General features: G+C 42.0%; 1 protein-coding gene across 5 annotated transcripts in view; it reads right to left on the bottom strand.

Moving 5' to 3' along the window:
• Positions 1–27,556, bottom strand: part of atrn (attractin) — a 398,356-nt gene that overhangs the window by 269,384 nt on the left and 101,416 nt on the right. For all 5 annotated transcript variants that reach the window (XM_059965719.1, XM_059965723.1, XM_059965720.1 and 2 more), the window contains exon 4: positions 10,304–10,432. In XM_059965719.1, the coding sequence (XP_059821702.1) occupies positions 10,304–10,432 (129 nt within the window). The remainder of the gene's footprint in view (positions 1–10,303; positions 10,433–27,556) is intronic.

The raw sequence follows: 27,556 nt of genomic DNA on the forward strand, positions 1-27,556 counted from the left end.
TGCTTCTCATTGTTACCATCAGGAAAGAGGTACAGAAGCCTGAAGGCTCACACTCAGTGATCCAGGAACAGCTTCTTCCCCTCTGCCATCCAATTCCTAAATGGACTCGTGAAGCCAATACAGGAGCCCCTCCTTTACTCCCTGTATACCCATGACTGTATCGCCACCCACAACTCCAATCTGCTAACTAAACTTGCCAACAACGCTACATAGACTGGCCTTATCTCAAACAATAATGAGGTGGCCTACAGGGAAGAAGTCATCTCTCTGACACAAAAGAAAACAACCTCTCCCTCAATGTCACAAAAACAAAGGAGCTGGTTGTGGATTACAGGAGGAATGGAGATGGGCTAACCCCTATTGACATCAATGGATTTGGGGTTGAAAGGGTAAACAGCTTCAAGTTCCTCAGCATCTACATCACTGAGGACCTCACGTGGTCTGTACGCACCAGCTGTGTGGTGAAAAGAGCACAACAGCACCTCTTTCACTTCAGACAGTTGAGGAAGTTTGGTAAGGACCCCCAAATCCTGAGAACTTTCTACAGGGGCACAATTGAGAGCATCACTGCCTGGTAATGGGAACTGTACCTCCCCTAATTGCAGGACTCTGCAGAGAGTAGTGCGGACAGCCCAGCCCATCTGTAGTTGTGAATTTCCCATGATTCAGGACACTTATAAGGACAGGTGTATAAAAAGGGCCCGTAGGATCACTGGGGACCCAAGTCATCCCAACCACAATCTATTCCAGCAGCTACCATCACGGAAGCAGCACCGCAGGATAAAAGCCAGGACCAACAGGGTCCGGAACAGCTTCTTCCACCAGACCATCAGACTGATGAACTCATGTTGATTTGAATGTACTCCATATTACATTGACTGTTCTATTTATTTTAAATTATTATAAATTACTATGATTGCACAGGGCACATTTAGATGGACACGTAACAAAGATTTTTACTCCTCATGTATGTAAAGGATGTACGAAATAAAGTCAATTCTCACTTTTTTATTCATCTTTTGCACTTTTTTAAATTTAACTATTTAATATACACATATACACTTACTGCAATTGATTTATTTTTCTATATCATGTATTGCATCGTACTGCTGCTGCTAAGTTAACAAATTTCACGACGTATGCCGGTGAAAGTAAACCTGATTTTGATTCACATGCTGGTCAACCCTGTACAAATAAATGCCTTTAAACTTATGTCCTCTGTACACTAGCAGACATGGATTTAAGGGAGAGCAGAAAATTTAAAGGAGAACTGAGGGGTAGTATTGTAGGGAATTCTGGATAGAGAACAGAATAGTATGGGCCCTTCAGCCCTTGATGCGATACCAATCTACATAAACTGGCTCCACAATGCACAAGTCAAGAGCATGATAGAAATATCTTTAATACTGCTTGGCCAAATAAGTGCTGCACCAGCAACTCTCAAGTAGCTAAAACCATCTGGGAGAATTCATCCCATTTGATTAGCAACCCATACTGCACCAAAATATTCATTCCCTCCACCAACAGCACAAAGTTGCTGCAGTGTGCTCTATCCAGAACACAACAAAAGAGAACAAGACCGGGAGGTTTCCTTCAAGCTTGCTGTGCCATTCAATATTATCAAAGCTGATCTGCCTCAGGCCTCAACTCCTCTATTGCACCAGTTCCAATCGCCTTCAATTCCCTGATCACTCAAAATAAATTATCTACCTCCTACAAAAGGCAGGGCCTCCACAACTCTCCAGAGCCGAGAATGCAAGCGATAGGCCACACCCTGAAAGAAGAAATTCCTGTGCAGCTCAATTTAAACCACCTTATAACAATTTCCCCTTATTTGAAACTCTCCCACCAGTGGAAACATTTAACATCTGCTGCACCCCGTCTAATCTTATGTTTCAATAAGATCTTTCCTCATTCTTCTAAACTCCAAAGAATATAAATTTGACTTTCTCAAATCTTGAGACAGCTTCTTTGTTCGTTGAATTATTTATTTAGAGGCATCGTGAGAGCAGGCCCTTCCAACAAGCCACTCGGCCCTGCAAACAACCTATTTAACACAGGCCTAATCTCGGGACAGTTTACAATGACCGATTAGCTTACTAACCAGCATGTCTTTGGACTGTGGAAGGAAACCCAGGCATTTTCAAGGAGGAAAGTATGAACTCCTTACAGACAGCTTTGGAGTTGAAAGCGGGACTCTGACTCTCTGAGCTGCAATAGCTCGCGCTAACTGCTACGCTATCATGGTACCTATATTCAATCTCTCCTGGACTGCATCCAATTCTGGTATATCCTATTTTAAATAAGATAATCGAAACTGGACCCTGTGTAGCCTCTCAAGCTCTTTGAACAATTGCAATAAGTTTAAAACTCTATCTCTCATGCATTAAAGTCCAATAAGTTGTTTGTCTCAACTATTTGTTGCATTTGGCTGTTAGCATTCTGCTTCATTTGCAAGAAAACCAACAGTATATCCATCTGAACTTCTACCAAGCACTGTGGGGCCAGAATGTATGGCGACTCTAGGGGACTGCTCCCAGCACACCAGGTTATTAACACAATCAACACACCTCATTGTTGTTTTGATGTTCCTGTGGTAAATAAAGCTTCAGTTTGAATTTCATTAATTTGCCATCTCTCTCCATTTTGATTCCTCAGAAAGAAATGAAGATCTCACACTTTTCCACAATAAACTTTATCAAGTTTTCTCCCATTCATTCAGCTATCTATGCATATCCTGATGCAGTGTAGAAATATTCTCATGGAAGCATGCCTCATTCACGTATACACTGCCAATATCACCTTTCAAATCTAAGACCTCTATTTCCAATAAGAGAAAGAGTACAGGTAGTCCCCGAGTTACAAATGTCCGACTTACGGACAACTCGTACTTACGAACCGAGGAAGGAGAACGCCGTCTGCCATTTTAAGTCATTGCCATTGATACTGTGTTGAGTGTTTAACTTTGTATTTGGCTTAAATCTTTCTTACTAAGATTCACCCTGACCCCATGTGTCCCCCCCCACCCCCACCCCTGTTCCGGTCGGCTGCTGGCACAGTGAGATCAGCGCCGGGCTGGAGAACAGAGGTTTGATCCAGTGACAGACTGCTCCCATGCCGGGTTGATGTCATCCAGTGACTCCCATTTCATCCGTGCCGGGTTGATGCCGAGTGTGCAACTCGACCTCGTTAAAAAAAAACACTGCCACCTCCAGTTTAAATTCCCACGTGGAATATTGTGGAGGATCAAATACCCAAACCCAGCACAGCCCCCACTTGTCCCATTTAGCCTGTCACAGTGTGGTGGTCCTTAGGACCCAGTGGACCTTGGGAGCCGGAGCAGCTCGGGACCCACCGCCCGTAGTGTTTCTGTTCCATTGACGGGAAGCGATCGCGATTGAAAATAAAGTGGAAATAATAAAGCGTTTGGAAAGAGGTGAAACGCCATCGATCATTGGAAAAGCGTTAGGCTGCAGTCGGTCAACAATCGGAACAATTTTAAAGGATAAAGTGAGAATAATGGAGCATGTGAAAGGCCCTGCCCCGATGAAAGCTGCAATTATTACTAAGCAACGCAGAGGCTTAATTATTGGAATACATACGTTTCTTAAGTGTTTTATGTGCATAGAAAGGTAAAAATATATTCCATATACTAAGACAAACATTTGACTAACTGACACTAAATAATACCGGATGTACTTGTTCTGACTTACGTACAAATCCGACTTAAAGACAGACTCAGGAACAGAACTTGTACGTAACCTGGAGACCACCTGTATTAAGAACTTGCCTGCTGACTACCATACTGCATATCAGAGAATATTCTCTGTCCTTCACTGCCACTGGTCAAGATCTTGGAACTCTCTACTCGACAACACCTCAGTTCAAGGCAGCAGTTCACCACCATCCTCCCAAGGGTAAATAGGACAAGCATTAGCACTAAAATCAGAACCAATCGTAAAATGTAATAATTTAATAAAAACTTCAGAAACGTTTCTCTTAAGTAAACTTAAGTTATATATATTAAAGAATCATTTTCCTCACTCTCACCAGAATGAACTACCACCATTAGTGACTGTTAGTTAAGCCTCAGCTGCAAAGTGAGATAGAGGGAGAAAAAAAATTCACATTTTGTAGCGCAATGAATCCAAGGTTTCTACTAACAGAAAATAGTACCACATCATCAGTTTATCAAAAGTACCTGATGTTATGTGTCTAAGAGTAAGTCTGCACTAAAAGGATCAACTCAAGGGTCAATTTTATTTGCCATATTCAGATGCACATATTAGTAAGTTGCTGTGGTGTGTTGGCGCTGCATGTAACAAAATATAACAACATTCAACAATTACAAAGAATAAGGAATTGCATAAAAATAAAGTTAGAAGTACAAATACAGAATAAGTGTATAAATGCAGAAATATCAGCAGCATTTACAACGTAAACTGCATTATAGAAAGTGATTTACAGTGCAGGGATGGAGCTAACAGATGCAGGAGGCTGGGGAGGGGAACTGGAACAGTAGATCAGAGTAACTGCCTGGACAAAGAAACAGTTTAGATGGTGTGAAGAAAGCAAGATGCCTTTGAAAGATTAACTTTCTCACCAGCTTTCTATCAATCCCAGCTGCCAAAATATTATTGCTGCTTCTGAAATGCTCAAGAGAACTCAGACAATGTTGTGACCACTACGAAGTTACACTTTAGCATAAAATATGCTCAGTGGGCACTCCATAAAGTATCTCCTGTACCTTATAAAATGGCCACTGGCTGTATGTTCAAGGACTTCTGCTGCTGTAGTCCATCCACTTCAAGACTCAACGTGTTGTGCATTCACAGATGCTCTTCTGCACACCACTGTTGTATCTCGTAGTTATTTGAGTTACTGTCACCTTGAACCAGTCTGACCATTCTCATTAAAAAGGTGTTTTTGCCCACAGAACAACAGCTGACTTGATTTTTTTTAATTTTTCACATAATTCTCAGTAAACCCTAAAAAAATGCTGTGCATAAAAATCACAGGCGATCAGCAGTTTCTAAGATTCTTAAACCACCCTATCAGGTATCTGTAGCGGTGTGCTACACGCAGCGCTAAAATTACGACACGGAGTCGGTAACTGCAGTCGAAGGAAAAAACTTTATTCGAAATCTTCAGCCTCACTTTTAAGCCTCCCTCAACCTGCCCCCCATGGCGCAGAGGCTCCAAAGCTCTGTGCTCGCAAACCCCCGTAGGCTATCTAATTGTGAGTCGGTTCGGATGTGCCAGGAAATGGGTCGCCACATATCCACAATTATACCACTGACAGTCACTTAGATGACTTTTCTTTCCCCCACTCTGATATTATGCCTGAACAACAACTGAACCTCATGACCATGTCTGCATGCTTTTATGCATTGAATTGCTGCCAAATGGTTGTTTGATTAAATATTTCCAATAATGACCCAAGTGTACCAGTGTACTTAACAATCTGGTCACTGAGTGCATATCATGGTGAGAAATGGACAGGGTTACTCAGGATTAAATGTGGCAAGCAGGAAGTTTCAAATGGGATGAAATTAACTAAAGATATGGTAAGTCTTCACTAATCCATATTATTGAAATACCCTTCACCAATTTGAGTAAGCTGCACCAGGCAATATAATAGCTTGCGTTTCATTCTGTACAAGTGACACAATTATCAAACTGAACACTAAAATATAAGTAGTAAATGCATACAGCACTAATATTCTTAAAGACCCATACTTTGATTAAATCAAAGAATGACAGCTAGTTACTCAAAGAGTAAGCTTCAATCTTAAATATCAGATCTGTTCATCACCTTAAATTTATCATGTATTGCTATGTTAAAGGGATGACAGTAATAATACCTGGTTGTTTGCAGTCAAAAATGACTGAAATTCATAGAATCTGATAATGAGTCTGTTTCATTACCAAAGGAGCCCATATTGCTTAATGCAGTGTTTTTTTTAGATTGATACGTGCATGGAACGTCCTGCCAGAGGTGGTGGTAGAGGGACAAATACCAATTAAGATTGTGGGTGTTGTGGACAGTGAGGAAGACAATCAGAACTTGCAGCAGGATCTGGACCTGCTGGAAAAATGGGCCGCAAAATGGCAGATGGAATTTAATGCAGACAGGTGCAAGATGCTGCACTTCGGTTGGACCAACCAGGTAGGTCTTACACAGTGAATGGCAATGCACGAGGGAGTGAGGTAGAACAAAGGGATCTGGAAATAGAGGTCCTTAATTCATTGAAAGTGATGTCATATTAGATAGGGTCATAAAGAAAGCTTTTGGCACACTGACCTTCATTAAATCAAAGTATTGAATACAGGAGATGGGATGTTAGGTAGAAGTTGTATAAGACATTGGCAAATACCAATTTGGAGTATTGTGTGCAGTTTTGGCCACCTCCCTGCATGTAAAGATGTAAACAAAGTTTAAAGAGTACAGAGAAAATTTACAAGGACAAACAGGAGAAAATCTACAGATGCTGGAAACCCAAGCAACACACACAAAATGCTAGAGGAACACAGCAGGCCAGGCAGCATCTATGGAATAAACTACAGTCAGCGTTTCAGTCCATTCGGTTGGACTGGAGAAAAAATAGATGAGGAGTAGATTAAAAAGGTCGGGGGGAGAGCGAAAAACAAGGTGATAGGTGAAACCAAGAGGGGGAGGGATGAAGTAAAAGAGTTGGGAAGTTGATTGGTGAAAGAGATACAGGGCTGGAGAAGGGGGAATCTAATAAGAGAGGACAGAAGACCATGGAAGAAAGGAGGAGCATCAGAGAGAAATGATGGGCAGGCAAGGAGATAAGGTGAGAGAGGGAAAAGGGGAGGGGGAATGGCATTACCTGAAGTTCGAGAAATCAATGTTCATGCCATCAGGTAGGAGGCTACCCAGACGCAATACAAGGTGCTGTTCCTCCAACCTGAGTGTGGCCTCATCATGACAGTAGAGGAGGCCATGGATAGACATATCAGAATGGGAATTGGAAAAGGAATTAAATGAGTGGCCACTGGGAGATCCTGCTTCTTCTGGTGGATGTAGCATTGGTGGTCAGCAAAAGTGGTCTCCAAAACTATGTCGTTTCTCACCAATATACAGGAAGCCACACCGGGAGCACCACACACAGTATTTGGCCTTAACAGACTCACGAGTGAAGTGTTGCCTCACCTGGAAGGACTGTTTGGGGCCCTGAATGCTAGTGAGGGAGGAGGTGCAGCACTCATTCCACTTGCAAGGATTAGTACAAGGAGGGAGATCAGTGGGGAGAGCTGAATAGACAAGGGAGTTACATAGGGAGCAATTCCTGCAAAAAGTAGAAAGTGGGGGGAGGGAAGGATGGTGGGATCCCGTCGGAGATGGTGGACATTCCAGAGAATTATGTGCTGTATGCGGAGGCTGGTGGGGTGGCATGTGTGAAATGAAAGAGATGCGGTTTAGGGCAGCGTTGATGGTGGAGGAACGGAAGTCACACCAGGGGGTATAATAGCCTGGTGAAAAAGGTTATTTCTTTTGTTTTATAATGAAAAGTCTCAAGCTGAGAGAAGATGCAGCAGAGACACAGAAATTAAGAGAAGAGGGTGGCGTTTTTACAAGTAACAGGGCGAGAAGAGGTATAATCCAGTTAGCTGTGAGAGTCCGTGGGTTTATAATAAACATCAATAAATAAGCTGTTGTTTACATGGACATTGCCAGGGAAAGAGGACCTGAACTGTAAGGAAAGATTGAATAGGTTTGGACTTTATACCTTACAATGTAGAATATTGAAGGGAGATTTGATAGAGGTATACAAAATTATGAGGGGGAGAGAAGGGTAAATGAAAGCAGGCTTTTTCCACTAAGGTTGGGTAGGACTAAAACTAGAGGTCACAGGTTAAGAGTGAAAGGTGAAAATTATAAGGGGACACTTCTTCACTCAGAGGGTGAGAGTGTGGAATGACCTGCCAGCACATGTGGTCCATGCGAGCTCGATTTCAAACTTTGAGAAGTTTGGATAGGTGCATAGATGGCAGAGCTCTGGAGGGCCACGAATCGGATGCAGATCAACGGGACTAGGCAGCTTAAATACTTCAGCACAGACTAGATAAGCTGAAAGGCCTGTTTCTGTGCTGTATGTTTGAGTCAATAGTAGAGAAAGAAGGCCAGTTTGAGACAAAGCAATTTACTGCATCCCTTTCAAAGCTTCAAGTTCAAAGTAAATTTACTACCAAAATTTACTATCTGTTGCCATATCCATACTACTTTAAGTTTCATTGTCTTGTAAGCATTCACAGTAAAACCAAAATACAATAAAATCAATGAAAAACTAAAGTCTAACAAGCTACCGAAGTGCAAAAGATAAACTGTGCAAATACAAAGATAATAAATAAATAATACTAATAGCATGAATTTTCAAAGTCTTTAAAAGTCAGTCCATAGGTTGCAAAACCAGTTCAGAGTTTAGTATTTAATTACACATACTAAATCTTGATTAAATATGCTAATGCACAATCATATACCCATTTGTTGGTTTAGAATAACCCACCACAAGTGGGACTTCACAGTGGCCAAACATTTTTATTCTGATTTTCATTCCAACATATCAATCATTGGCCTCTTTTCGTGCCAAGTTGAGGCCACCTTCAGGGTGGACGAGCAACCACCACCTTTTCCAACTGAGTATCCCCCAGCCTGATGACGTGAATATCAATTTCCGCTTCCGGTAAACAAATACCTTCTCCCCACCCCACCTTCCCCTATTCCCCACCCTGACCTTTCACTTCTCAACTACCTATTTTACTTCCCCCTAGACCCCCTCCTCCCTCCCCTTCCACTTTTGTCCACTCTCCTCTCCCATCAGATTCTTTCTTCTCCAGTCTCTGACCTACCCCATCTACCTGGCTTCACCTATGACCTTCCAGCCAGTCTTTTTCCCTCCCCCCCCCCCCCCCCCACCCAACCTTTCTATTCAGGCATCTTCACCCTTCCTTCTCAGTCCTGGAGAAAGGTTTCGGCCCAAGATATCGACTGCTTACTCTTTTCCATAGATGCTGCCTGACATGCTGAGTTCCTCCAACATTTTGTGTGTGTTGCTTTGGATGTCCAGCATCTGCAGAATTTCTCGTTTTGCTGGTTAATAGTTTATTAGGTTTGTAAATTTTAATTAATGTAATTAGAGAAGCAAAACACATTTAATTTTTTTAAGAATTCTCTTCAAGGTTCAAGGTTCCCACTACTGTATGAATGATGATGCAATCAAGTGAAAAAATAGATTTGCTTCTAAGTGTACACTATCAGTTTGAACAGGGCATATGGTTAATTATTGACAGTGAATTTAGTCACGATTTATTTTTCTGATTTTATTTTCCAAGCAGAAAAATTTGGCCTATTCTCAGTTCAAGCACTAACCACAATGACAGGGCTTGTAAATTAGAAAGGATGAAGTCATACCCATGTCTAAAGCAACACACAAAATGCTGGAGGAACTATGGAAAAGAGTAAACAGTCAATATTTCAGGTCAAGACCCTTCATCAGGACTGGAAAGGAAGAGGGCAGGAGTCAGAATAAGAAAGTGGGGAGAGGGGAGGAAGAAGTACAAGGTGGTAGGTGATAGGTGAAACCAGAAGAAGGGGAGGGAGCAAAGTAAAGAACTGGAAAGTTGATTGGTGAAAGAGGTAAAGGGATGGAGAAGAGGGTATCTGATAGGAGAGGACAGAAGACCATGGAAGAAAGGGAAGTGGGGAAAGCACCGGGGGAGGTAATGGGCAGGTAAGGAGATAAAGTGAGAAAGGGAAACATGTGAAAGTTATGGAGATTTATGTGCAGGATGCGGAGGCTTCTGAGGTGTCAGGTGAGGACATGAGGAATCCTATCCCTGATGTGGCAATGGGAGGATGGAATGAGGGCAGATGTACGCAAAATAAAAGAAATGTGGGTAAGGGCAGCATTGATGATGGCGGAAGTGAAACCCCTTTCTTTGAAGAAAAAGGACATCTCAGTTGTTCTGGAATGAAAAGTGTCATCTTGAGAGCAAATGCGGTTCAGACAGAGGAACTGGGAAAAGAGAATAGCACTTTTACAAGCGACAACCTGCATGGGTGACATAACACTCACTAAAGTGTGCGTCAGATCTCTCATGTTTGAACATAAACCATTATTACTTTTACTAATGTAAACGCAGCTTTGAACAATGTCCAAAAGGGGTCAAAATCCATAATAATATTAATTATGCTTCTTCTAGAATTTACTTGTGAAATTCACAATCAAGTTGTAACAATTTACACATTATGTTCTACCATCAAATGTATAATGCTTACTTATATGTGATGTTAAATCCAGTCAAATTATATGCAGCGTCACTGAAAAAATGGAGCAAAGCATATCCAGATCGTGAAACAACTTCTGGTATTGTCCCGTTCCCATTTTTCTCAGGTACGATCAAACCACTGAAAGAAAAAAATACAAAAGATGAATAAATGCTTTGTTTTGGAAACAGCAATACACTTAATATGAGTATCACAAAGAAAATTTTCAAACCTCCAGCAAATTCCAAAAGAGTTTATTGAGTCCCACAAAAACTGATTATCTCAAACAAAGCTAACACCATTATTTCCGGAAACACAAGGGACTCTTTTTTTTAAAACACCTGTTTCCAGCATTTGCAATCTGCTGAATTAAAGCAAGTGGATCAGACCCTTGTGTCTCTGGAAATGATGGTGCCAGTGATAATGGGGTGGGAGCAAAAGAACTGCTGTTTCAGGCCATGACCCTGAATCAGGATTCATGATTTCTTTGACTTATTATTTCTATCTAAGTGGCATTTTGCTCTTATCATTCAAGAATACAAGCATTTAAAACTGGATTATTACAGTGAATTTATTTCCTCTGGATTACAAATCTGCCTCAACTCTAGTATCACATGAACAAAGATTTCCCACATTATAACAGTCAGAAGACAAAGACAAATGTGTTATTTTCATATTGGCAATTAGTAACAAATACAGTAGGTGCCATAAGGATCAATGCTGAGACCTGGACAAATTGTCAGAATCAGAGATCAGAACTGTGTATAATACTCCAACTGCAGCCTCATTTGTACCTTATACAGTTGCAGTATAACCTTCTTGCCCTAACTACAGTTCAGGAGGACAATGTAGATGGGTTGGGCCTATTTCCATGCTGTTTAATCCCATGATTCCAAGTGAAAATCAATCATTCAAGCACATCAACTTTTATCAATTACATTTTTTTTAATATGAACCAAAGTACACAATTGCTTTGACTTTCAGAAAACACCATTCACTTTTCCCTTTTTTTTTAATATTTAATTTTCTCACAGCAATGAACATTGATTAAATTGATACAATGAACCAATTAAAGAAAGCATCGAAATAATTGAGGTACTAAAATGAATTACACACGATCCAAGACCTTAAAATCTATTGTTCTGTTACATGTTACGTATCAGAATCTCCTTATTAAAATAGAAGTTCCTATTCAGTTCAACAACTGAGATCGACCAGCTTGTGTGGAGATTTAGTTACATGACAGAAAACAGATGAGGGTAATCATAATGCCGACTGGATTAGACAGTACGTCTTATGAGGTTAGGGTGAGTACACTAGGACTATCACTTTGCAGAGAAGGAGGATGAGACTTGACTTGATAAAGGTATACAAAATGTTAAGAGGCATAAATAAAGTGCACTTGAAATACGACTATTCTATCCATCCCCTTTGATTTTATAAATGTCTATAAGAGCGGCCCTCAGCTTCTTACTTTCCAGTGAGAGTAAAACCCAGCCTATCAAATCTTTGCTTATAACTGCAGCCTTCCCTCCCACCTCCTCCCCCCTCATTCTCATTACCTTATCCTTCCAGCCAATGTGCCAACCAAAACGTTACACAATTTTCTAAGTTATGTCTAGTGTTGTGGGCAACTGCACTCAATGCCACAAACTATGAAAGTCCATGAAATGACTATCCCAACTCATTTACTCAATGTCACAGTCTATGAACGCATGTTTAGAAATAATGACCTTTTCACAACCCTGTCCATTTGTGTCACCATTCTCAGGGTGGAATGAAAATGCATTCCAAGATCATACAGATCAGAAACAGACCCTTCAACCACTATGTCTTTGCCAACCATCATGCCTATCCATACTAATCTTACTTGCCAGTATTAATTCTAATTCCTTACATGCTTTGCTCATGTCCACATACCTCTTGAATGTTGTTACTGTTCTCACCTCCACCACCATCTCTGACAGCTCATTCTAAATGCTATTTTGTAAAACAATTACTCCTCAGACAATCTTCTCCCAAGTACCTTAAATCTATGCCCTCTAGTCTTATAAACCATTAGAAAAGAGATTTTGCCTATCTATCCTTTGCCTCTCATAATTTTGTGTGCCTCTATCATGTCACCTCTCAACCTCCTTTCCTCCAGAGAAATTCAATGCAGCCTATTCAATTTCTTCTTGCAATGCTAGCCCTCTAATCCAGACAATGACTTTGTGAATGTAGCTATATATAGGCTAACTTGCAGGTTGAGTCGGTGGTGAGGATGGCAAATGCAATGTTCGCATTCATTTCAAGAGGTCTTGAATACAAGAGCAGGGATGTGATGCTGAGCCTTTATAAGGCACTGGTGAGGCTGCACCTCGAGTATTCTGAACAGTTTTGGGATCTTCTTCTGGCATTGGAGAGGGTTCAGAGGCAGTTCACAAGGATGATCAGGAATATAAGGGTTATCATACGAGGAACGTTTGATTGCTCTGGGTCAGTACTTGCTGGAACTTAGAAGGGAGGGAGGCAGGATCTTAATGAAACCTTTCTAATGTTGAAAGACCTAGATATTGTAGATATGGAAAGGATGATTCTCATGGTGAAGCAGTCTGGATCAAGAGGGCACAGCCTCAGGATAGAAGGGAGCCCATTTAAAACAGGGATGCGGAGACATTTCTTTAGCTAGATGGTGGTGAATTTGTGGAATTTATTACAACAGGTAGCTATGGAGGCCAGGTAATTAAGTGTATTAAGGGCAGAGATTGATACCTTCTTGATTGGACACAGCATCAAAGGTTATGATGAGAAGGGTGGGGAATGGGGGTGGGGTGGGGGGAGGATCAGCCATGATTGAACAGCGGAGCATACGATGGCCAAATGGCTTAATTCTGCTGCTGTCGTATGGTATTATGATCTTATATCACTAATTAGTCATCATTGCCTTTCAGATGTTAATTCATCCTATCTGTCGGAATCCCTTTCAGTAGTTTCCCCATCACTCAGAATCCAGTTTATTAAACTGACATACTGTATGCTGTAAAATTTGTTGTTTTGATCCAAAGCTGATACAAGGATCACCACACTGTAGCTTCCTGTCTCATCACTGCTACTCATCAATGCTTTTAAGAGTTTTATAAAAATAGATGGCCAGAGAACCCTAGCTGATAAGCTGAATTTTGAGAAAATGTTTAAAGTGGGAAAAATAGGTGCAATTCTTTTTCAGAGATATGAAGTTGTTAAGATACATTAAAATAAAGAAAAGCACAGTATCTTTGTACCTTAAAACTTAGTATCTTAAAACTTAGATCGTTGATCTATCATAAATAGACTCTGACATTGTGCCAATTCCTCCGAGCATAACATGAAGCAACAAGTCCCTTAAGCACATTTTTTGTTGCTGTACAATCATGTTATACAATCTCCCACACTGATATGCAAGTTAAAATACAATATAGATTATAAACAACCTCATTAAGTTGGCATATGCACCAATTTCATGAATTTAAAATTTAGCACTGTTTGGGAAGTGTTACATAGCATCAACTATAGTAGTACAAGAAGTCTTATGGTCAACATATCCTAATTGGGAGAACATGATTGAATTTTTTGAAGAGTAAAAGACTACTGAAAATGGTGAGGGTGAAGTTGTCTTCAGTACGGCCTCTGGATGAGATCCTTTATGGGAAACAAGTTAAAAATTTCAGAGCAAAGTTCATCCAAAATTACCTTGGTAATAGGAGGCAGAGGGTGTTGATGGATTTTTTTTTCGACTGAAAGACCAGTGAAGAATCGGGATGTGCACCAGGATACTTACTGTTTGTTAAATACGTTAAAGATTTGGCTATGAACATCCAAGATAAGATAAGTAAGTTTGCTGGATCACTGATGGTGAGGAGGATAGCCTTAGCTAAAGGATGATACTGAGAAGTTAGTAAAGATAGACGCAGCAATGGCTGGTATAATTTAATCCTGTTAAGTCCAAAGTGATGAACTTTGGGAAGACTTAAAAAGGTAGGACATATACAAAGAATGCCTGGGTGCTTCTGGAATACTAAGGAACACAGGGTGTACAAAACTTGTCTTCATTAGCTGGGGGCTAGAATACAACAGCAGGAAAGTTTGATACAACTTTCTACAGCCCAGTTAGGCTACAGCTTAATTTCACGAGAAAGGCTGTGGAGAAGATTTAAAAATAAAAGATTAGCTTTATTTGTCACATGTACACTACTGTGCAAAAGTTATAGACACATCTTGAAGGGCCTCAAACCAAAATGTCTACTGTTTATTCATTTCCAGAGATGTTGCCTGACCTGCTGAGTTCCTCCAGCATTTTGCGTACATATAGCTAGGGTGCCTAAGACTGTACTGTACTGCACAGTACTGTAGTAACTTTATGTATAGCACAGTACTGCTGCCATAAAAAAATACAAATTTCATGACATATGAAGTAATGATAAACCTGATTCTCTATTCTGGATTGAGAGTGGGAAGGGAGCAGGGAGAAGGGAATCATTTTTAAGTAAGTGGGAAGGGAAGGACAGGGAGCAGGAAACGCCAGCGAAGCATTTTGTAATGATGAATAAGCTAATTGCTTGGAATCAAGTTACCTTGCCTGGTTTCTCAGGGCTGGTTGTGTCTCGACCCGCACCACACAACCCCTACCAAAACCCCGCCCCCATGCCCCCATCCCTGACACACTTTCTCTGCCACCTGTCCCACAACCCTCCCAAGGTGCTCTACCCTGCCATTTACAAACTCATTCTCCACTCTGTTGATAAATAACAGTACTGTATAAAAGTCTTAGGCATCCTATATATGTGTTTAAGACTACTGCACAACACTGTATATTGAAACATAGTGAAATGCATCATTTTGCATCAACAACCAACACAGTCCAAGGATTGTAACAAGGGTAGCAGCATGTGTCACCAAGCACAAACATAGCATGCCCACAACCCCCTAAAACTAACCATATGTCTTTTAAATGTGGGAGGAAACCTGAGCACCTGGACGAAACTCATGCGATCACAGACAAAACTTACAAACTCCTTACATACAGTGGCGGGAATCCACCCCCCAATCGGTAGTGGTTAGCACTAAATGATATTTGGAATTTAAGGTGGGGGGTTATATGGGAGGCAGAGTTTGGGGGTCGGCACAACATTGTGGGCTGAAGGGCCTGTAATGTGCTGTACTGTTCTATGTTCTACTACACTACCATGCCACTAGTATGTTGCCTGGGTTGAAGTTATGAGGACAAACTGAATAGGTTGGGTTGGTTTTCCTTGAGGCAAAGGATGGACCTGACAGAGGTACACTAATTTATAAGACGCAGAAATAGGGTAGAAAGTAGGAAAATTTTCCACATAGCAAAGATGACTAAAACCAGAGCGTAGGTTTAAAGCTATGGTTAAGAGGCTTAGAGATCTGAGGAAGGACTTTTTCCAACCAGAGGGTGATTGAAATATTGAACATACTGCCAGAATGGATGGTGGAGGCAGGTAGTCTCACAACATTTATCTTCACATGTGTTTGAATTGCCATAGCAGAGAAGATCATGAAACAAGTTCTAATTATTGTGGAACAAATGGGTATCTGATGTCATGGTATGAGCTGATGTGACTGTTTCTGTGTTACATAGCTGCATGATCTGAAGCAATATACACAAAATGCAGGAGGAACTCAGCAAGTCAGGCAGCATCTATAAGGGGAATAAACACTCGACATTTTGAGCCAACACAAAAACATTGATTTCTTATAAAGTGGATTCCAGTTAATTGGTCCATGGGTTAATCAGGGCAGCCACTTAAAGAACAAAAAGGAATCGAAAAAATAGCTGGGATTATCTTTTCTTTTGGACACTATACTGCTTATTTGGACAGGAGACTGTTGTCAAACAGCTTTTAGCTAGCGTCAGTCATGTGAATTTGTCTGGCCGTTAGATACTACTTCGTGCTTAGAGCCAAGATTCTAAAATAACATTACATTGCATGCGTGTGTATTCAAAAAGCAGTGATGTTTGTCACTGATAGTTGGCGAGAAATAAGTAGAAAGACAATTTAGAATTGTTTTGCTCACTGCGGTTTCAGTTTAAAGGTACTAACAATCATCTTGAATGTTACAATGAAAATGAAGATTTGGAGGATGCAATCATAACAAGCATTGTATGAAGGCAGTCTATTATCTGCACTAGGTGTGTGCCCAAATTTTGTTCATTTTACAGTCAATCAAAATAAGATAGGAGCTTGTGGTTGCCAGTTGTGTCCGACAATGACAGTTAAACTATGCAGGAGCATTTTAAAGTGAAAAAGCCGTTGCAAGGGGACAATTCCAATTGCTTGACCTCAGAAGTCCTGTTCCAGTACTCGTCAAAACTGGGGTCCTCCTTGGCTGCAGTGGCTAACCATGACTTCTGTGCCTTATTCTCTTTCACTCTACACGAAGCATTGCAGAATCACCTTCTTGACCATTGAGTGTCACTGTTAATCTCATCTGACTAGTCTGCCAGAGTTGACTTCACAAGCTAGGACAGGCATGTCCCTATTTCACCAGAGTATGAGGCCCACCGGCTATGCTTACCAAGTTTAGCCCACCTGTCAAAGCGGTGTGTTGGAGGAAGGGGTGTTGGCCACTGTCGCATGCAAACAGCTATTTGCAGCCACAGGTGAAAGCTGAGTGTCCAATGGGGACCAAAGATGAGTGGGTTACGCAAAAATGTTCAAAAGCAGATTCAGGTATTCTCCCAGTGCTGCTATGCTGCTTTTGTTAACATGCAGACATTATACTTTCATTACATTAATACTATGTAATAATTTTTACTGTTAAGTACATGTACAATGAACAAGGGTAAGGCAAAAGCTGCTTACCAGTAGCACATAAATTCAGTCAGAAATTATGGCAATCCCAAACTATCTCATTACATAGTCCAAAATCCCCAAAAGAAATCTGAAATCCAAAACATCCAGCACCAAGCATTCTAGATAAGGGGTACTTAACATGTAATACTCCATTACCAAGTGATAGAGACCCAGCATGGAAACAGGCACTGCAGCCCTCAAAGTCCACAACTACTACCAACCACCCATTTACACACATCCTAAATTAATCACTTTTTTTTATTCTCCCCAAATTCTCAAAAACATCCCTCAGATTCAACCACTCACCAACACAGCAGAAGTGTAGGGTTGGGAGCAGCCAATCAAAGCTACCAACCCCACACATCTTTCAGTTGTGGTAGTTACATCTGGAGGAAAATATACACAGTCACAGGGAGAATGTGCAGATTTCCAGGCAGACAGCACCTAAGATCAGGATTAAAATCAGATCTCTGGCAAGCTCTACCAGCTGTGCTACTGCACCATACTCAGCACACTCATGTCATATCTGCATCTGACTGCATTCAACTACATCTTTGTCTGACAGAGTTCTGGCATCCAAAACCTCACTGCATGGAATCCATTTAATCTAGCTGTTGTGTAACAACAAACCCACACTAAAAGAATCCACACACAGTACAAGATCATAAGAAACAGGGCCTCAACTCATTGAGTCGGCACTTAACATCAGTTACCCACTTACACGAACTAATCCAACATTAATCCATTCTTTCATTACATGCCCGAGTTTCTATCATCCACTAGGACAATTTACAGTAGCCATTTAACTTACAAACACGTACATCTTTGGCTTGTGGGAGAAAATCAACCTACAGGTAAGATGCAAACAAGGTTGAAAGAGTAGAGAAAATTTACAAGGATGTTGCCAGGTCTGGAAGACCTGAGTTATGAGGACAGATTGAATAGGTTCGGACTTTATTCCTTGGAATGTAGAAAACTGAAAGATTTGATTGAGGTGTACAGAATTATGAGAGGTATAGATAGGGTAAATATTCAGGCAGGCTTTTTCCACTGAGGTTGGGTGGGGCTGCAACTAGAGGTCATAGGTTAAAGGTGAAAGGTGAAAAGGTTACGGGTGAAAGGTGAAAGGTTAAGGAGAACATGAGGGAAAACATTCATTCAGAGGGTCATGAGAGAGTGGAATGAGCTGCCAGCACAACTCGTGAATATGAAACCAATTTCAATGTTTAAGGTAAGTTTGGATAGGTATATGATGGTAGGGATATAGAGGGCTTGCACACGCACATGACAAGCTGATAAACAGGAAATGCTTCCATTATTTCAATAGAAGCATACCAGGTATTTCTAAGATGCACATCTGTAAAGATAATGGAGTCACATAAAACTTGTAGCGATTGACAAAGATCGAAGTTCAATTAGAGCTAACATTTTAGTTTTCAACTTTGCTCACAAAAACATGAATAAAAATACAAGTATGTTTGAATGATAGATGAAGAGTCCTTTTCAGAAGTGAAAGCAACTTAAATATCTTACTGGTTGAGTTGTATCCATAATATGCTTATTTTATTCATTCGCAGTGAATAATGGCTTTTTTTGTCACAAAGCTGCACAGGTACACTCTGGTTTACATTCACCTCTGTTCCAGTCCCATTCCAAGCATCTGTGCACTAAATTTAGAGTGATATGCCTATATCATAATGCAATAATGCTGCCTAATAGGTTAACATAGGGCCCTGCCCAGTCTCAGATAAATGCAAAAGATTACACATTGTAAGCATCAATAACCATGGTAAGCAAACAAAATAAAACACAACAGACATTAGGGCTTAAACATATGAACCTAAGTGGAAACCAGAAGGTTCTGAGTCATTAAATGCAAAGGGATATAAAGAAGGAGATGAAAAAAAAGAGAACTAGAACCTGTGATATCAAAATAAACTACAGTAACTTATACAATAGTAAAGAAAAAAATAAAAAAACAAGAAATGCTGGCAGAACTCAGCAGGCCAGACAGCAACTATGGGAGGAGGTAATAACGACATTTCCGGCCGAAACCCTTCATCTTTACAATAGTAAAGAGCTTGTTAAAAATAGATACAGGCATAATCTTGCCAAAGAATGAGGTCACCTCTTTTGCTAATTTAAAGGGAAAAAATTAGACAAGTGCAAAAAGAAGAGCTCACACTGCAGGTTTCAGAAAAGAAATGGGGAAATTACCTCAGACTATTTTTCTTTATTCTCTCTCAACCTGCATGAACGTTTATTTTGTTGTGTAAGTAATGTATATTTTATGCTAACCTAAGTTTATATTCATTTATGTTAGTCCTGTTTGTAATGTACTGTTTGTACTGCTGTAAGTAGCTAATTTTAATGGCATTTATACCCTGGGTACGCTTGCTTATGACAATAAACTTGAACTTGAAGGTTGTAGTATTTAGACAAAACCTAACCTGTTCTTTAACATTTTTCAAAAGAAAGGAATGTGCAATTCAATAGTCTGGTTGGTGTAATTATTGATTTGTCAATGTTACCAAAGTAACTAGCACGCACTCTTGAAAACTGAATCTTGTTTTTGCAATACTGTCAACCCTGCTGTGTACTTATCTATCAAACACACTGCTATTAAAAAGTTTTACAAAATCCTTTGCATTTACTAGCATGGTGACAGAGTAACTGAGCAATATCTCAGTTAAAAGTCATTCTTTCTAGCAACAGACTGTTTAAAGGCACAAACCTTTAAGATTTAGACCTTCATATTGCAAGACAGATTAAATGCTGACTTCAAAAACAATGTTTATTCAACATAAGAATACAAGAGATGGGTATGAAATAGGTGAAATTGCTCAACTTCACTCAGTTAAGCATTTATCTCAACCACTTTTCAAACCATCTTTCAGATCCTCCAAGTCCCATATTTCCAAACCTCCATCAGTTTCAGTTATGAACATTCCCAATGACTAGAAATCCATTGACCACTTAAGTATAGAATTCTGAAAGAGTTATAATCTTCAGTGAAAATGTTTCCAGTCATCTCAGTCTTCAACACTGAACCCCATACCTTGAAATTTTGCTTTATAGTTATGGTAATTTCAACCAGAGGTTAACAACCTGTCAGCAGATTCCTCTCCAATTTCTCGGTTTCTTCCGAATAGTATGATTTCTCATTTTTAGCTCCAATAAATAGGGGACAATTCAACAAAAATGATTCTAGTGAAATAGCACACCTTCAGGACAAGAATTTCAAAACCGAGCACATTCCTTCAGTTTCAGTTTCACCAAAGTCCTGTAGAATTGAAGTATGGCTTTCTTACGGTATGAAAACCCCATGTGTAAAATCAACTAACTACACCAAATCAAATGCTTTGTGAGGGAACAAGGGTAGTAGTTGGTGAATAATTTCCCTTCAGCAGTACTTATCACAGTTGTCTATCAGTATAGGAATGTTTTACATTGCTCCCTCCACCTGACTTCCTCAAGGAGGGTTAACCCATCTTTATCTTAGTGACGTAATAGCATTGTAACTGAGTCACGTAACCTGGAAAACAATCATCTTGTCAGATTTATCAGCTCAACTGCCTTTTCCTTTGCCAACATATATATTCTTCTGTGTTTCAGGCTTTGAGGTACCAGTATGACACCTCTGGAACTTAGTAGGCCAGGCAACACCTATGGAATAAAGTAAATAGACTAAGTTTTGGGCCGAGACCCTTCATCAAGGCAGGAAAAGAAGGGGAGAAGTCAGAATAAGAAGCTGGAGGGAGGGGAGGAAAAAGTACCAAGTGGTAGGGTGATAGGTAAAACCGGAAGAGGGGGAGGGGGGTGATGTGAAGAGCTGGGAAGTTGATTGATGAACGACATTAAGGGCTGGAGAAAGGGGAATCTGATAGGAAAGTACAGAAGACCATGGAGAAAGGGAAAGGGGAGGAGCATCAGATGGAAGTGATGGGCAGGTAGGAAAAGGTGGTGAGAGAGGGAAACAAGAATAATGGAGAATCGTGAAGGGGGAGGGGGCAGCGAATCTCCAGAAGTTCAAGAAATCGATGCTCATGCCATCACATTAAAGGCTAGCCAGACAGAATATAAGATGTTGCTCCTCCAACCTGAGTGTGCCCTCATCGTGGCAGTACTGAAGGTCATGGAATGATATGTTCGAATGGAAATGCAAAGTAGAGTCTCTCTCCCTTCTCTCACCTCTCTTGATTGCTCTGTATCCATCTCTGGAGTCAGTCTATCTGATATATTTTATAAATTCACTGACTGTCACAGCAATCTGGACAATTATTTAAAGGAAGACAGAATATAAAACCAAGGAGAGAATGCTGAGCTGTGTAAGATACTAGTCAACCTACTCTTGGAGCATTGTCAATAGTTCTAGGCCTCATATCTCAGAAAGGATGTGTTGTCATTGGAGAGAGTCCAGGAGGTTCCAAGGATGATTCCGGGAATAAAGGGTTAACATATGAGGAGTGTTTGGCAGCTTTGGGGCTGTGCTCACTGGAATTAGAAGAATGTGATGGGGGAGGGGGCTCTCATTGAAACCTACCAAATGTTGAAAGGACTAGACAAGGTTGATGCAGAAAGGATTTGGAGGCAGTCCAGAGGAGGTTCACCAGATTGACTCCAGAGATGAGGGGGTTAGATTACGAAGAGAGATTGAGTTGCCTGGGACTGTACTCACTGGAATTCAGAAGAATGAGAGAAGCTCTTTTAGAAACATAAAATTATGAAAGGGATAAGATAGAGGCAGCTAAGTTGCTTCCACTGATAGTTGAGACTAGAACTAGGGGACAGCCTCAACATTCTGGGGAGTAGATTTAGGACAGAGATGAGGAAGAATTGTTTTTCCTAGAGAGTGGTTGAATCTGTGGAATTCTCTGCCCAATAAAGCAGTGGAGGCTACCTCATTAAACATATTTAAGACAAGGTAGGATAAATTTTTGCATCGTAGCGGAATTAAAGGGTATGGGGAAAAGGCAGGTACATGGAGATGAGTCCGTGACCAGATCAGACATGAGCTTATTGAATGGTGGAGCAGGCTCAACAGGCCGGATGGCCTACTCCTCCTATTTCTTATGTTCTTATGTTTTACGTAGAATGTTTCCTGTGGTGGGGTTATCAGGACCAAAGGACAGAGCCTCAAAATTGAGGGGCAACCTTTTAGAACAGAGATAAGCAGAATTTTTTTTCAGCCATAATAGTGAATCTGTGGATTGGTCTGACAGAGACTGCGGTGGAGACAAAGTCCATAGGTATATGTAAAGCAGAAGTTGACAATTTCCTGATTGCTCAAGGCATCAAAGGATATGGCAAGAAGGCAGGCAAATGGGGTTGAGTGAGATCCAGGATTGGCCATGATGGAAGAGTGGAACAGGTTTGATAGGCTCAATGGCCTAATTCTGCTCCTTCATTTTATGGTCTTATTCCTCTTCCCACCTGCCACTTCCAGAAGTGCCTACTCCAAGGGAGAGTAGCAACAGTACTGAGTTTCCTCCATTTGTAGATAATTTCTCTTACTGCGGATTGATGAACACTCAGGTCTTTAGAAATGCTTTTGTACCCTTTTCCAATTTCATGCATCTCTACAATTCTTCTTCTAAAGTCCTCTGAAAGTTGTTTAGATCAAGGCATGGTGCACATGAACAGTATTTTGATAGGGCAGGGAACCTCTACAACCCACACCTCCAATATCACCTCATTGATTGAAACACCTAACTCCAAGTAGCTTTTGTAGAAGACATTATTACCCCAGAGGCTGACATACTTTTTCCAACAAATACATGTAATATTGGATCACCTTTCTCAATAAATAAATGAACAAGTATAATGTGTTATTCGCTTAATTGGGTTCGCTTTATCTAGTTTTAGAGCTTACATGAAGATCTGATCATTCACATTTAGGTCACATTTATGCAGAAAGAGAAAATTCCACAGGGTTCACTATCTTTCCACCATTTGTAAATTAACAAATAATAAATATTCCAGCAGACTGACATAATTACAACACAAGTTAAAAAGTAAATAACATAACACTACTGACACTTCATAAGTGGGAAAACCCAGGTGGTGGCAGAGAATTCAGTAGTCGGACAGCCTGGAGGAAGAAGTTGTTTCCCATCTTAACAGTCCTTGTCCTAATGCTTTGGTAGCCCTGCCTGATAGGGTGGGGGAGGAGTTCAAAGAGATTGTGGGGACAGTTCTTACTATTCCACACAACTTAAAGTGTCTTGATCTTGAACTTATTTCACATTGTGAACATCCTTCTGATATACTCCTTCGGATATTGCTAGCGTGGATGACCTATCAGAACACAGCAGCAAGAGCCAGGCCGATGGCACTGCTGCAGGCTCTGAGGCTCAGCAGGGAAACGTAAAGTCAGATAGAGCAAAAGTGATAGGAGACTTGAAAGTGAGGGGGCCGGACAGGATATTCTGTAACTGTAAAAAAGACACCAGGATTGTGTGTTGCCTCCCTGGTGCACGAGTCAAGGATGTTTCAGAATATTTTCATGATGGAGAGTGAGCAGCCAGAGGTCGTGGTGCACGTCAGCACTGATGACAGAAGTAGAAAGGGGGGAAAAAGGCTTGTGCAATGAGTATAGGGACTTAGGGAAGAGGATGAAGAGCAGAACCTCCAAGGTAGTATTTACTCCCAGTGCTACGTACCAGTGTCAGAGCAGGGATATGAATGATAGTACACATAAATGAGAGGCTGAGAAAGTAATGTAGGGGGCAGGGTTTCAGATTTCTGGATCACTGGAAGATGGCGCCAGTAACTGGCGAATCTGTGCGTGCTCTGCCGAGCAAACTGCCCTCTACACTATCCTATACCCGAGAAATCCTTCTAAACTTCTAATTTGCTTCATCTAGCAAGATCAACAACACACTGGCGAAGTTACTGACCCAGATGGAGATCATCGACACGCCAGAATTGCTTCAGACAGTACCTGGACCTGATCGTCGAGGCCTGGTCCGAGGTCCACCGCGGCCTGCTGCCATGTCAGAGCGCCTGGAGACATGACCCATTCCAACCAGCACCTCTCCAAAGCAAACAAGCACACAGAAGTGATGTTGGAGACCTCAAGATACCCCAGACGCTTCCCCAGAGCGACCACCGTACAGCCTCGTTGGTGGCTATCCACAGCTGCCGGAAGTGAGGCCTCCGCTGCTGAGCTTGGAAATCAAGCCCAGGGCTCAGCTGGAGCGGAAGCATCAGCAACCGTGACACAGTTCACGGGCTTGTTTCAGCCAGCAGCCCAGCCCTCCGGGATTAAATGTCGGTTTCGGGGCCCAACCCAATCAACAGCCTGGGCCCCTGACAGTTGGAAGTGGCAGCGGAGCCTCCCCTGTCACTCAGCCCGACCTGGAGCGCCCGACGACGCGACCTGCCGATCGATGCCCACGGGACACATCCACCAAACTCAAAGAGCTGCCAACAACACACTGCATCGATGGAAACCTGGAAAGATGCACAAATTACCAAGGAAGTGTGGGAAAAGAGCAGGGCTGCTGGTCAGATTGAAGCGGAGGGGCGTTGGGATCCCTCTGCCCACCCTCCTACTAACTAATGTGCAAGCCATAGAGAGCAAGGTGGATGATCTTAGAGGGAGACTCACCTACTGCAGGGAGATGCAGAACTGCTGTGTATTTTGTTTCACAGAGACCTGGCTCTCCCCTGCCATCCCCGGCTGTGCCATCTGACCAGAGCGATTTTTGATCCATCGGATGGACCGCACGGCGTCTTCAGGCAGGACAAAGGGAGGTGGAGTCTGCCTACTGATCAATACTGCGTGGTGCTCAGACACAGTGGCACTAACAAGCTCCTGCAGTCCGGACCTGGAACATCTGTGGGTGAAGTGTCGTCCCTATTCTCTGCCATGGGAATTCACCTCAGTAATACTGACGGCAGTCTACGTTCCCCCCTTCCCCCCCCCCCCCGCCCCCGCAGGCAGACATGGAGTGTGCTGTGAATACACTGTGTGCCAACATCAGTGAACTTGAGACCAGGTATCCGGAGGCTTTGCTCATTACAGCCGGGGACTTTAACCAGACCAACCTCAGAAAAGTGCTGCCAAAGTTATACCAACATGTCTCCTGCTCCACTAGAGGCCTGACTATACTTGACCACTGCTACACAGCAGTCAAGGATGCCTACCATTCCATCCCACGACCTCACTTCGGAAAATCATACCATCAGGCCATACTCCTCCTTCCAGCTTACAAACAGAAACTGAAGCGGGAGGTCACGGTATCAAAAGTGGTGTTGCGTTGGACAGAGGAAACGGATGAGGTCCTCCATGACTGCTTTGAATCGGTGGACTGGTTAGTATTCAAGGACTCGGCAGCTAACCTTTATGAGTATGCCTCAGCTGTCATGGACTTTATCTGGAAATGCAGAGGACTGTGTGTCACGCAAGACGATCCGGGTATTCCCTAGCCGGAAGCCTTGGATGAATTATGAGGTCCAATCCCTTTTGAAGGCTAGTGCTGCAGCTTTTAGGTCTGGAGATACCAATCGCTACATGGAATCCAGGCATGAACCCCGGAAGGCCATTAAGGACGCCAAGAGGCAATATCGAGCCAAGTTGGAAGCCCAGGCTAACCAGAGGGATGCCAGTAGACTATGGCAGGGTCTAAATGAGATCACTGGGCACAAAGATAAGGCTGGGAATATCAATAACTGTAGCGCTTTTCTTCGTGACGAACTTAACGTATTCTACACAAGATTCGAACAGGAGTGTCCCACCCCCTCTGGATGAACCAGACCTGGTTTCATCAAGATTCATCGTCACTGAGGAAGATGTTAGAAGAGCCTTCCTGAAGATAAATCCAAGGAAGGCGACGGGCCCAGATGGTGTCCCGGGACGGGTTCTCCGGGCCTGTGCAAGCGAGCTAGCTGGAGTGTTTGCTGACATCTTCAACTGCTCCCTGCTTCAGTCTAAGATCCCCTCGTGTTTTAAGAAGGCAACGATAATCCCGGTGCTGAAGAAAAGCAAGGTGGCATGCCTGAATGTCTACCGACCTGTGGCTCTAACATCAATTGCTATGAAGTGCTTTGAGTGATTGGTTATGGCACACATCAACCATAAGCTACCGGTCAACCTCGACGCTTTGCAATTCGACTACCAGAGCAACAGGTCAACGACAGATGCCATCTCTCTGGCACTACATTCCTCCTTAGAACACCTGGAGAATAAAGACGCATATGTAAGGCTCCTTTTCATCGACTACCACTCTGCCTTTAATACCATCATTCCAAATAAACTGATTCCTAAGCTCCGGAACCTGGGTCTTAGCACTCAGATCTGCAGCTGGATCTTCAACTTCCTTACAGACAGGACCCAGGCTGTAAAGATAGGGGACAAGCTCTCCTCTACAATCACTCTGAGCACCGGAGCCCCACAAGGCTGTGTACTCAGCCCCCTGCTGTACTCACTGTACACCCATGATTGTGTAGCCAAGTTTCCATCGAACTCAATATATAAGTTTGTTGATGACACCACAATTGTAGGCTGCATCTTGAGTAATGATGAGTCTGAGCACAGAGAGGAAATTAAGAACCTGGTGGCATGGTGCGAAGACAATAACCTATCCCTCAACATCAGCAAGATGAAGGAATTGGTTGTTGACTTCAGAAGGAGTAGAGGACCACATGACCCCATCTACATCGGTGGTGCGCAGGTGGAACAGGTCAGAAGCTTTAAGTTCCTCAGGGTGAATGTCACAAATGACCTGACTTGGTCTAACCAAGCAGAGTCCACTGCCAAGAAGGCCCACCAGCGCCTTTACTTCCTGAGAAAGCTGAAGAAATTTGGCCTGTCCCCTAAAACCCTCACTAATTTTTTATAGGTGCACCGTAGAAAGCATTCTTCTAGGGTGCATCACAACCTGGTATGGAAGTTGTCCTGTCCAAGACTAGAAGAAGCTGCAGAAGATCGTGAACCTAGCCCAGCACATCATACAAACCAATCTTTCATCCTTGGACTCACTTTACACCACACGCTGTCAGAGCAGTGCTGGCAGGATAATCAAGGATAAGTCCCACCCAGCCAACACACTTTTTGTCCCACTTCCCTCCGGGAGAAGGTTCAGGAGCATGAAGATACGTACGGCCAGATTTGGGAACAGCTTCTTTCCAACTGTGATAAGACTGCTGAACAGATTCTGACCCAGATCTGGTCCGTACCTTCCAAATACCTGGACCTGATTTGCACTACCGTACTTTCCCTTTTCTATTTTCTAATTATGATTTATGATTTAAGTTTTTATTATATTTACTTTGATTTGTACTTCAGGGAGCGCGAAGCGCAGAAACAAATATCACTGATGATTGTACGCTCTAGTATCAATTGTTCAGTGACAATAAAGTATTTGTATTTGTATTCTGGAGAAAGTATGACCTCTACTAAAAGGACAGGTTACACCTG

This window comes from Hypanus sabinus, chromosome 3 (genome assembly GCF_030144855.1).
Source record: "Hypanus sabinus isolate sHypSab1 chromosome 3, sHypSab1.hap1, whole genome shotgun sequence".
In the NCBI taxonomy this organism is placed as follows: domain Eukaryota; kingdom Metazoa; phylum Chordata; class Chondrichthyes; order Myliobatiformes; family Dasyatidae; genus Hypanus; species Hypanus sabinus.